Consider the following 10,557-nt stretch of genomic DNA (forward strand, 5'->3'; position numbering starts at 1 on the left):
TAAAGTACAAGTACCTCAAAATTGTACTTAAGTACAGAACTGGCTTCACTCTACTTGATGCTGTGTTTTAACTGTCTGTTGACATTTTAACAAATCATCTCTAAGTCAGTTCTCTATTTTCTAGTAATTTGAATATCAGAGAACAAATTGTTCTGTTTTTAAAGAATCAGGATTACGTCACTAGAGTGCGCACCACGTGGTCATCACCACCAGTCAAACTGAGTCTCCTTCTCTCTTTCTGAAACATTTGAAATCCTGTTTTTTATTTTATTTTATTTGCTCTCTCTGGTCGAATGTGTTTTTCTATGCATTACATAAAGTTGATTAAAGGTTACTGAAAGTTAAAAGCTTCTCTGCGGGGGTTTTCTCTCTTTGTTATTCAGCACAGTGAACACAGAGGGACTCCCGCATCTCCTCATCACGCACTGATCACGTTCCTGTCTCAGCCAATCAGAGGCGGCGAAGATGCTCCGCAGCGCTATAAAACCAACGTGGACTCAGAGGAGGAAGCAGGAATGAAAGACAATAGAAACCTCCACAAAAAGCACGCATCTAGATGCTCCTATAGTCTTTTGATATTTTCCTACACTTAACATAAGGTAAGGGCTGTTTTTCCTTATTTACAGACTGGATTTACTCCTACAAGGAGGAATTGTTTTCTATTTGTGTGTACTGCTGAAACTTCCCCTTTGTTTCTACAGGTCAATGTTTAGATGTTGACTTTACTCTAACATAAATAGTGTGTAATGTAGCTTTGTGATAATGTTGATTTCCACTTCTCTTGTCTCATATGAGCATTTATAAATCAGCAACATATGATTAGATAGGCTGATGGTGCTGTTGTTGTATAATCTGTCATAATGTAGTCATTGTTCCTTGTAAATAACATTTAACTTGTAAACCTCATCCATGGCATCCTCTCTGGTTATACATATGTTATATGTGCATTACATTCAGATAGAATGGCTCCACTGTGTGAGGCTCATGGTCTGCTCTCTTTGCTCTGCAGGTTTTTGGTCAAGAAAGATGGCCACCTCAGCAAGTTCAAAACTGAACAAAGCTGTTAAGCAGCAGTACATGGACCTCCCTCAGGGGGACAAGGTCCAAGCCATGTACATCTGGGTCGATGGTTCTGGAGAGGGACTGCGCTGCAAGACCAGAACATTGGATTCTGAACCCAAGTCGATTGAGGGTAAGATCTGGCTCCAATAGGCATGCTGATGCAATATGATGCATGATGCAATATGATGCATCAGCATGCAGTAAAACTAGGACTGTCAATCGATTCAAATGTTTAATTGCGATTAATTCCATGATTGTCCATAGATAATAGCGATTAATCACACATTTTTTTTACCTGTTCAAAATGTACCTTAAAGGGAGATTTGTCAAGTATTTAAAGTGGCAGTAGGCAGTATATTTTTGGCATCACTGAGCAAAAATTCCATAATAACCTTTCAGCATATTGTAATTCAAGTGTTCTGAGAGAAAACTACACTTCTGCACCTCCTCATGGCTCTGTTTTCAGGCTTTAAAAAATCTTCAAAAAAAAGACTTTGACCAATCACAGGTCATTTCAGAGAGAGAGAGCGTTCCTATTGGCTGTGCTCCGGTCATGTTACCTTAACTTGGCGTTTCTTCAGCAGATCTCAACATGGCTGCCCCGTCACAAACTCTCATTTTACAGCTAAATAGTACCCTACAAGATGATTCTGAAAACATTGGAGGCAAGAAATAGGCATTAACGTAACATAATATTGATTCATATTTGATCAGCGCTGCCTAGTTTGACGAGTTTGCGAGTCATTGACAGCCGGCTCTCATAGACAGCAGATGGACAGCGGACCTCAAATCAGCTCCGACTGCTTGTTTTCCTCCGGTCTGTGAAATCTTGCAGATGCCATTAGGAGCACCGGAGGACACAGAGGCACATGTTACTTTTCAGGTTACCTGTTTCATGTACTGCTGTCAGGATATAGCGACCGTTTTATAAAAATAACTTTTTTTAATCATATTTGCTCCAATCTCGCCTACTTCAGCTTTAATACTCTTATCAACACAGGAGTGGGCAATTTGATCTCCCTCTCGGTCAGAGAGAGCAAATGAAACTTTAACTGATTTAAAATGTTTCAGACAGAGAGAAAGAAAGAGACTCAGTTTGACTGGTGGTGATGAACACTTGGTGCGCCCTCTATTGACATATTTGTCAAGTATTTAATACTCTTATCAACATGGGATTGGGTAAATGTGCTTGCTTTATGTAAATGTATGTATATATTTATTATTGGAAATCAATTACCAACACAAAACAATGACAGATATTGTCCAGAAACCCTCACAGGTACTGCATTTAGCATAAAAAAAATGCTCTAATCATAACATGGCAAACTGCAGCCCAACAGGCAACAACAGCTGTCAGTGTGTCAGTGTGCTGACTTGACTATGACTTTGCCCAAACTGCATGTGATTATCATAAAGTGGGCATGTCTGTAAAGGGGAGACTCGTGGGTACCCATAGAACCCATTTTCATTAACATATCTTGAGGTCAGAGGTCAACTGACCCCTTTGAAAATGGCCAAAACACTTTTTCCTCTCCAAAATTTAGTATAAGTTTTGGGTGTTATTTAGCCTCCTTCACGACAAGCTATTATGACATGGTTGGTACCAATGAATTTAGCTTTAAAACTGAGACCGCTACAACCTCCAAAAGATCAGTGGCCCGTCGGATTTTTAAGAGGTTAATTAAAAAATCGCAAGTTGCGTTAATGCGTTAAATTAATTAATGGCGTTAAAACGGAATTTGTGTTAAGGTGTTATCGCGTTAACTTTGACAGCCCTAAGTAAAACATAAGACTTTGGAGTAGATTATTGATTTCAGTTGTTGTTTTTTCCTGTGTCAGATCTACCTGAGTGGAACTTCGACGGCTCCAGCACCTTTCAGTCAGAGGGCTCCAACAGCGACATGTTCCTGATCCCCGCCGCCATGTTCAGGGACCCGTTCAGAAAGGACCCCAACAAGCTGGTGCTCTGCGAGGTACTCAAGTACAACCGCAAGCCAGCAGGTAAAAAAAAAAGCAGATAAGAACAAGGTGATTACAGTTAAAGCTGTCTTTTATTTCAGCTAATCCATATCGTTGTTATCAACAGAGACCAACCTGCGTCAAACCTGTAAACGGATCATGAGCATGGTGGAGAATAACCACCCATGGTTCGGTATGGAGCAGGAGTACACTCTGCTGGGCACGGATGGACATCCCTTCGGCTGGCCCTCCAACGGCTTCCCGGGTCCACAAGGTGAGCATTGGGTCTCCAGCTTGTCTCATTGTTTATCTAAACATAATGAGATGAGCTACTGAGTGTTAATATTTGGTTTCCTTCCACCTGATTAGGGCCTTATTACTGTGGAGTGGGAGCCGATAAGGCGTATGGACGAGACGTAGTGGAGGCGCACTACAAAGCCTGCCTGTACGCCGGGGTTGACATCTGTGGCACCAATGCTGAAGTCATGCCAGCTCAGGTATTGTCCCTTTGTCTTTTTAATTAATTCTGTTGTCCCACGTTCATGGAAAAATTGTCAACTCGTGTAATACCAGTTAATAATCAGTTAAAGGAACAATGTGTAACATTTCGGGGGATCTATTAGCAATCCGCCATGTTGTTCCGCCATGATTCTACAGTAGCCGAGATCGGACAAACCAAACACAAGGCCACCGTTGTTCTTTGTCACGTTAATGAAACTGCGGTAATATGACGCAGAGTGCAAAACCGTGGTACCGCCAGCCGCCGTCTGGCTTCCGCTGCTCCTAAAGTAGTGTTATTATGGTAAAGATGACCTCTGAGCGAAGTGAAGGGCGTTAGCACGGTTTTGCACTTAGCGACTCACGTTACCATGGTATTGGAAAGGGAGGAATGAGCGGAGGGGTACTCAGTTGGTTGCAATCTGCAACCACACAATTAGATCTCGCCAAATCCTACACACTGTCCCTTTAATAATGTTAACAACGCAGTCTCTGTTGTGTTTCAGTGGGAGTTCCAGGTCGGGCCTTGTGAAGGTATCAACATGGGGGACCACCTGTGGGTGGCTCGCTTCATCCTTCACAGAGTGTGCGAGGATTTCGGCGTGGTGGTCTCCTTTGACCCCAAACCGATCACAGGGAACTGGAACGGCGCCGGCTGCCACACCAACTTCAGCACAAAAGAGATGCGAGAGGACGGCGGACTGAAGTAAGAATAAGTTGTCTCAGTGTAGTAAACAACTGGTGTGATTTTTTTTTTTTTTAGAATTTGGGTTTTGAGCGCGTTCCTAATTCCCTTTTTCTTCGCAGAGTCATCGAGGAGTCGATCGAGAGGCTGGCGAAGAGACACATGTACCACATCCGGGCCTACGATCCCAAAGGCGGGCTCGACAACGCCAGGCGCCTCACTGGCCGCCACGAGACCTCGAGCATCGACGAGTTCTCGGCCGGCGTGGCCAACCGCGGCGCCAGCATCCGCATCCCTCGCGCGGTGGGGCAGGACAAGAAGGGCTACTTCGAGGACCGCCGTCCGTCCGCCAACTGCGACCCTTACATCGTCACGGAGGCTCTGGTGCGCACGTGTTTACTCAAAGAAGAGGGGGAGGAGCCCACAGATCAAAGCAAATGAACAGTCTTAAGACCAGGTGTCTTTATCAGTACATGTCTATTTCCAGACTTTACGGATCGATCTTTACCATTCTCTATTTGTTACTTCACCGGTGAAATAATAATTGGGTTATTCCTGCAGCAAATCTTTACCTCTGGCACAAACACTGCCATCATGGCATCACGGCTGATACCTGTTATAGAAGGACATCACTGTAATGTGTTTAACTTGTACTAATGAAATACTGTCTATGAGTGCAGCAGGGTTTTGCTGTAGATCTTGTAACTCTGACCCAAAGGATCCCAAAGGCATTTGAATGTGTTCAGCAATCTTGGCCTCTGTCTGTCATAATAGCAGTTTTATCATGTGGAGGATAGATAAGGTTACCAAACTTCTTTTGTATGTTTTTTTTTAATAATGCATTGTCTGTTTTTTTCACTTGTAATTGTCCAAAAAAGAATAAACAGCTAACATTTTTAGAAATGACTTTTAACTCCAATTTATTCCCCTCTGCATCCCGTTCCAGTTATATACTGAAGCCGGTTTGTCTCATGCAGACAGTCAGCTGATGGGAGTCTCGGAAATGTGACCAGCGTTAAGGGAAAATGCACTGTAATGTTGAACAAATGGTGGTTGGTTAAGGCACGGGAACAGCCACATCCTCCCACTTATTCAAAACAGCGAACCGCTCCAAGTGTCTGTCTTGTCAACAGAAAGTCAACATGACTTCCAAAGGGTTTCGACAGATTTATCATTTACTGTGAAGGCGACAGCATGCACATGAGTGTACTGACTTTACTGACTCCTTTGGGCTTGTTTTTCTATGGTAGGTTGTTGTGACACAAGTTTCACAAACCTATGGACTAGTTCCAGTTGCTACCAAAATCAGCCTGAAGACCTGATGTTCCATGGAGAGGGATGGCTCATTTTGAACAGTGTACTATATTATTCACCATATCGCATTAGCTACTTAAACTTAAAATTAGGTGACTTATGTAATATAGTAATTAGAGTACACAGTTTCACAGTTACATAAGAAAATCTGGTTATTAAAACTTCATAAGAGCAAGGTTGATTATTACCGCCATAATCACATCAAAAGGCACACGCATACTATACTGAATACTCCTTTAAAGCTCCTCACCATGTTGTTGTTGTTGAATCAAACAGTGTTATTGTGACTGCCTCTGGTTTCACTTAATTTATATAAGGTTTCAAATATCATGTTGTGCATCTCAACGTTCAATTAAAAACTTGTTGACTCCAGTAAATGTGCAGTATGTACGGAGTCGGTGAGGGTGAGTCATTCAGTGACGTTTAGGCACAGCAGGATTTCTTACCAAAATAACAATCAGATGTTTGATTACAAACTTATTTAGTGAAACTAACAAGCTCACAGGGGTAAAAAAAAGAAAACAGTTTTGGTGGTTTTCTTTCTGCTGAAAACAAAAAGATTCTCAACTTTAAAGGACACCAGAACTTCTTTTTCTGCATGTTATAACGATTTTACTGCAAATTCAATACATGTTGCCTATCTGCTTAACATTTCTCAAATCGTGCTGTAGTGTTTTAGATATCTGAATGTATTTTTCCTTCCTTAACAGTAGTTATAAGAGCAGAGTCCACAAAACATCAAAATGGAAAAAAATAATGTAATTGGCAGAAATGAAAGCAGAAAAGTTGTTCATAAAACTGCTACTAACTAATAATATTGTTTATATTTCATATATACATACATACGTCTTTGAGTGATTTATCCGTATCATTTACGCATTTAGCCTACATTTAACATGAATGACCGTGTGTGTTTGAGATTTATTTTAGTCTGGGGGCCATGAACTGGGATTACTGGTGTCAGTAAGGTGACAGTGTGGCCTAGAAGGCTCTCCAGTAAAAGTTGTGTCTCCCGTTTTAGCTTTTCAATAGTCATGTCTTTGCTCAGTGTCCTTGAATGAGGCATTGAACCTCAACCCTTAAAAAACTAGACATAGTTTTTACGCAAGTAGTAGTGCCCCCATGTTCGAACAAACCGCAGTGAAAGTGTCCTCTTGGATGACCAGATAAAACATGATAAAGTGCCTTCTAGGGTGCCCTTCCAGTGGAGAAAACGTGATAATGTGCCCTCTAGGGTGTCCTTCCAGTGGAAAAAATGTGTAATGTGCCCTTTAGGGTGTCCTTCCAGTAGAGAAAACGTGATAAAGTGCCCTCTTGAGTGCCCTTCCAGTGGAGAAAATTTGATAAAGTTCCATCTAGCGTGCATCTTGGATGCCCTTCAGTAAACTGGAGTTACGTGCATAGTGTAGGCCTATTCAACTACTTTTTACAAGGACCAGATTTGAAAAACAGTTAAGTACCAAGGGGCTGGACATTTAGATTTCCTTCATCTGATCTGCAAAGCTAGGACTTTAAATGTGAAAACAATAAGCCTTTTTAATCTTAGTAAGCTGTTGTTTTAATAAACACAATGTTGCATTTAACATCTTTTTTTATTCAGTTTGACTCTCCTAAATTCCCTCCTCATAAACAGCCTGGATTAAAACATTTTAACAAAATAAGAGTTTCAGTGCTTAACAAGACACAACTAATGAATGGGCTAATTAACCTATTAATAAAGTGCTGATCTTCTAATAATCAGATAATGTAAACACTCAAACTTAGAATGTGGGCTGATTTAAATAAAACATAACGATATTGCTTTTAACAGTCCGTAACAGTGTCAATAATGTAGCGTTGATGAACGGGAATAAACTATTTATTGGAAGAAATTATTGTTATGGTATTTTTAATACTTTTTTCATATTTATAAACAATCAAAGGGCCAGGCGGAAGTCGTTAAAGAGCTGGATTCGGGGCAACAATTGAATAAACCTGGTTTAGTGGTATTTGCTCGCATGCGATGTGTTTGGCAGCAGTTTGAGAACATACCAAATTCGATTTAGCTCTGAATTCACTGCCAAACCAGGACGTCCAAGTCACATTCGGCTACGTAAATGATGTCCACAGGCTGTAAGCTCAGAAAATGTTACTGCACATAAACACCACATGCAAAGAGACATCCCAGACAAGATCACAGATATCCAGTCGGTGACTCAGTGCACATTTTTCGAGTCGATTTTACCACAGACAAACAAACTTTAATGATTGAGGCTATCATTAATAGTGATGCCTGTGGACATCCAATTGGACTGCCTTTTCTTACGTGCGCATGTATTGCATTATTTACTGTTGCACAACCTACTGAAATGTTTCCGTTGCATTACAAGTGGAGCCCCTCCTCAGTTCATCCCATGTTATCTGACCCCGATTGCACTGTGTGTACAGGAGGGATGTGAACGTGTGTGAATGCACCACAATATGAGGATAAACACTGATATTTCAGATAAGATGACCTGGATAGATAAACTGGATAACGCGGAGACCTCATGAAGAAAAACATTATACCTAGAGCCTTGTTTCCATGGCAGCTGGTCAGTCTAAACTTAGGCAATATGGTGTGTGGAGGAGAGGCGGGGGTGGGGCTCCATACCAGGCGATTACATAAGAACGGGCAGGTCAGGAGAATGTATAGCGCACGGAACAAAGAACCGCAAGTGTGGCTCTTTTTAAAAAAAAATCTGAAAAGCCAGAATCACATATAAAGACGTGCTACATAAACTCCCTTTACCCTTTTTCCTTACACAACACAGACTATTCGTTGTTAATAAAGAGGCTTCTGAACTGTAATTCAATCAGAGGCTTCTAGGCTTAATCAGATAGCTTGAGTACAAACGGCAAATGAAGCACCATCCTTGGCTGCGTTAGCTCTAATCTCATCACATGAATGCGGTCTCTTCTGCTTTGGAGCCCAGCTATCACCACTAGGCTATCAGTGGTGACAACAGATTTGCTGTGTTTTCTGTCCCACCCTTCGCCCCCCCCTCATCCTCAACCCCTCACACAGCTTTCTCCCCTGCGGCAGTGGGTTCGAGGACATGCAGTGAAAACTGTCGCAGCCTTGCCGGCCCGATGTTCGGAAACTTGAGCAGCTGTGAAAGCAGAGCCGCACAGTGAGACGGAGAGGTTAGAGAACCCTGCATGGAGGAGCACGGACGGAGATCAGACCACCGCCGATTGTGACAAACGTCATCGACATGTCCAACAAACACATGGCAGTTGTGTGATTAGAACTGCCGTGACTGTCATGATTAAATCTGACCTTACAGCTCAGATCTTATCTATGACTAGGAGATTGATTACTAAAATACTTTCTCAGGATGGATAATGGGACACAGCAAGGTTCAATTCAGATTACATCCAAATTCAGCACAAAAAAGTCATTAATGTTTGGACAAGGAGCTTCGTTGTGTGCGTGTGCTATTATGTCAGTCCTGCTGCACGTGCACCACAGCTGGCCCGGTGTTAAGAAACATGAGAGTGTGTCACAGGCCTGATACTAAGCTCAATGCATGTTAACATACACACAAAAGGCACGCAACTCAATTCATAGGATTCATGGAATATCTAAATGATTACTTCTGCTTTAGATTTTAAATTGTCACGAGGCCTGAGGGTAGGAAAATAAGTATTAAAGGAATAGTTCGTCATTTTGGGAAATGTGCTTATTTGCTTTCTTCCCAAGGATTAGACGAGAAGATCGAAATCACTCTCACGTCTGTAGGATAAATATGTAGCTACAGCCAAGAGGCAGTTAGCTTAGCTTAGCATAAAGAGTGGAAGCAAAGGAGAATCAGCCACTGGTTGCCCGGCAACTTCAGAGTGACAACAGCTCGCTGGGAAGAGAACGGATGCAGCTCGTTTTGCTCGTTTTAGTCGTTAACCTACTGCAAAACTTCACCTCAGTGAGTCCGCGACTTGCCATAAATTGGTTTAGCTTATACAGAAGTCGGCCCACTACAATGGTCGCAATGGCAACGGTATGGCCGCCGCTCTAACCATCCTGCTACGTTGATTTGAATGGGAATGCCCATTCTACAACTATTCTATTTCTATGGTACAGACCGTTTCAACAGAATTGCATTGGCAATAGTTTGAGTTAATGTTTACTTCCTGTCAGCTTGTCATTCACATACACTATACACTTATACACTAGTGTATTTCCTGTTGCAGCTGCAAGGGGAAATAAACTGGTTCACGTTTGTAATGTTTCAACTGTGAAATGGTCTAAGCGGAGGGGATTAGTTCACAAAAATGACCCGCCAGCTGTACATTATCCTGCTTATTACACAACTACTTACTTAAGAAATCATTCATTTGACACAAAAACTGTCCGACATCAGAACTTTGCCCATAGCAACGGTCTGTTATACATAGCAACGGTCTGCTATAAATAAATAACGGACCGTAGAAAGTTGTGATTGACCAATCAGAATCGAGAATTCAACAAAGTCGTGTAATTATATAATATTACAATTACAACTGGGTGCGGCATCGCCCTGTCGGGGTTTCTTTCACAACAATGAACAGCTCGCTGTACATTATCCCTCACTTATAGGCCTATTATTGGCCGATTGTTTTAACCTTTGGAAAGAACCAAGATATCTGTTGCCCCCTGCTTCCAATTTTCATGCAATGCTAACTGTCTTTTGGTCGAAGCTTCATATTTAAAGAACATCTTGGGAAATATGCTTTTGCATAGATAGTTAGATGAAAAGATTCACTGTCATTTATGTTTGTTAAATATCAAGCTACAGCCGACGTAATGTCATATCTAATTTGTTTAATATGTACAAAGACCAAATTGTAAAAAAGACAATTTGGCATTTAACAAGGGGTTACATGAATGTCTATGTGGTGTAAATTTAGCCCGTTTTACACCACCTCGTCATTCTCATGGTAACAAACGAGATGTAGCATGTTAAATAGGTAGATATTTGATACCTCTGGACAGAGCCAGGCTAGATGTTTCCCTTTATTCATTTTGTACAAAGTGTCTG

The 10,557-nt window shown here is 41.6% G+C and overlaps 1 protein-coding gene across 1 annotated transcript; it reads left to right on the forward strand.

Moving 5' to 3' along the window:
* Positions 1-487: 487 nt before the first annotated feature.
* glulb (glutamate-ammonia ligase (glutamine synthase) b) lies at positions 488-4,782 on the forward strand. Its single transcript, XM_037770773.1, has 7 exons — positions 488-599; positions 1,010-1,192; positions 2,902-3,063; positions 3,149-3,295; positions 3,391-3,518; positions 4,026-4,225; positions 4,327-4,782. The coding sequence occupies exons 2-7, from the start codon at positions 1,027-1,029 to the stop codon at positions 4,643-4,645; spliced, it is 1,122 nt and encodes a 373-aa protein (XP_037626701.1). The 5' UTR covers positions 488-599; positions 1,010-1,026; the 3' UTR covers positions 4,646-4,782.
* The last annotated feature ends 5,775 nt before the right edge of the window (positions 4,783-10,557 follow it).

This window comes from Sebastes umbrosus, chromosome 5 (genome assembly GCF_015220745.1).
Source record: "Sebastes umbrosus isolate fSebUmb1 chromosome 5, fSebUmb1.pri, whole genome shotgun sequence".
NCBI lineage: Eukaryota > Metazoa > Chordata > Actinopteri > Perciformes > Sebastidae > Sebastes > Sebastes umbrosus.

What these genes read in the sequence shown, in the direction of transcription:
- glulb (XM_037770773.1), top strand. Translation starts at nt 1,027, where the DNA reads ATGGCCACCTCAGCAAGTTCAAAACTGAACAAAGCTGTTAAGCAGCAG. An exon ending in CGGCTTCCCGGGTCCACAAG is followed by an intron (nt 3,296 to 3,390) that starts GTGAGCATTGGG and finishes CCACCTGATTAG; the next exon opens with GGCCTTATTACTGTGGAGTG. An exon ending in CTGAAGTCATGCCAGCTCAG is followed by an intron (nt 3,519 to 4,025) that starts GTATTGTCCCTT and finishes GTTGTGTTTCAG; the next exon opens with TGGGAGTTCCAGGTCGGGCC.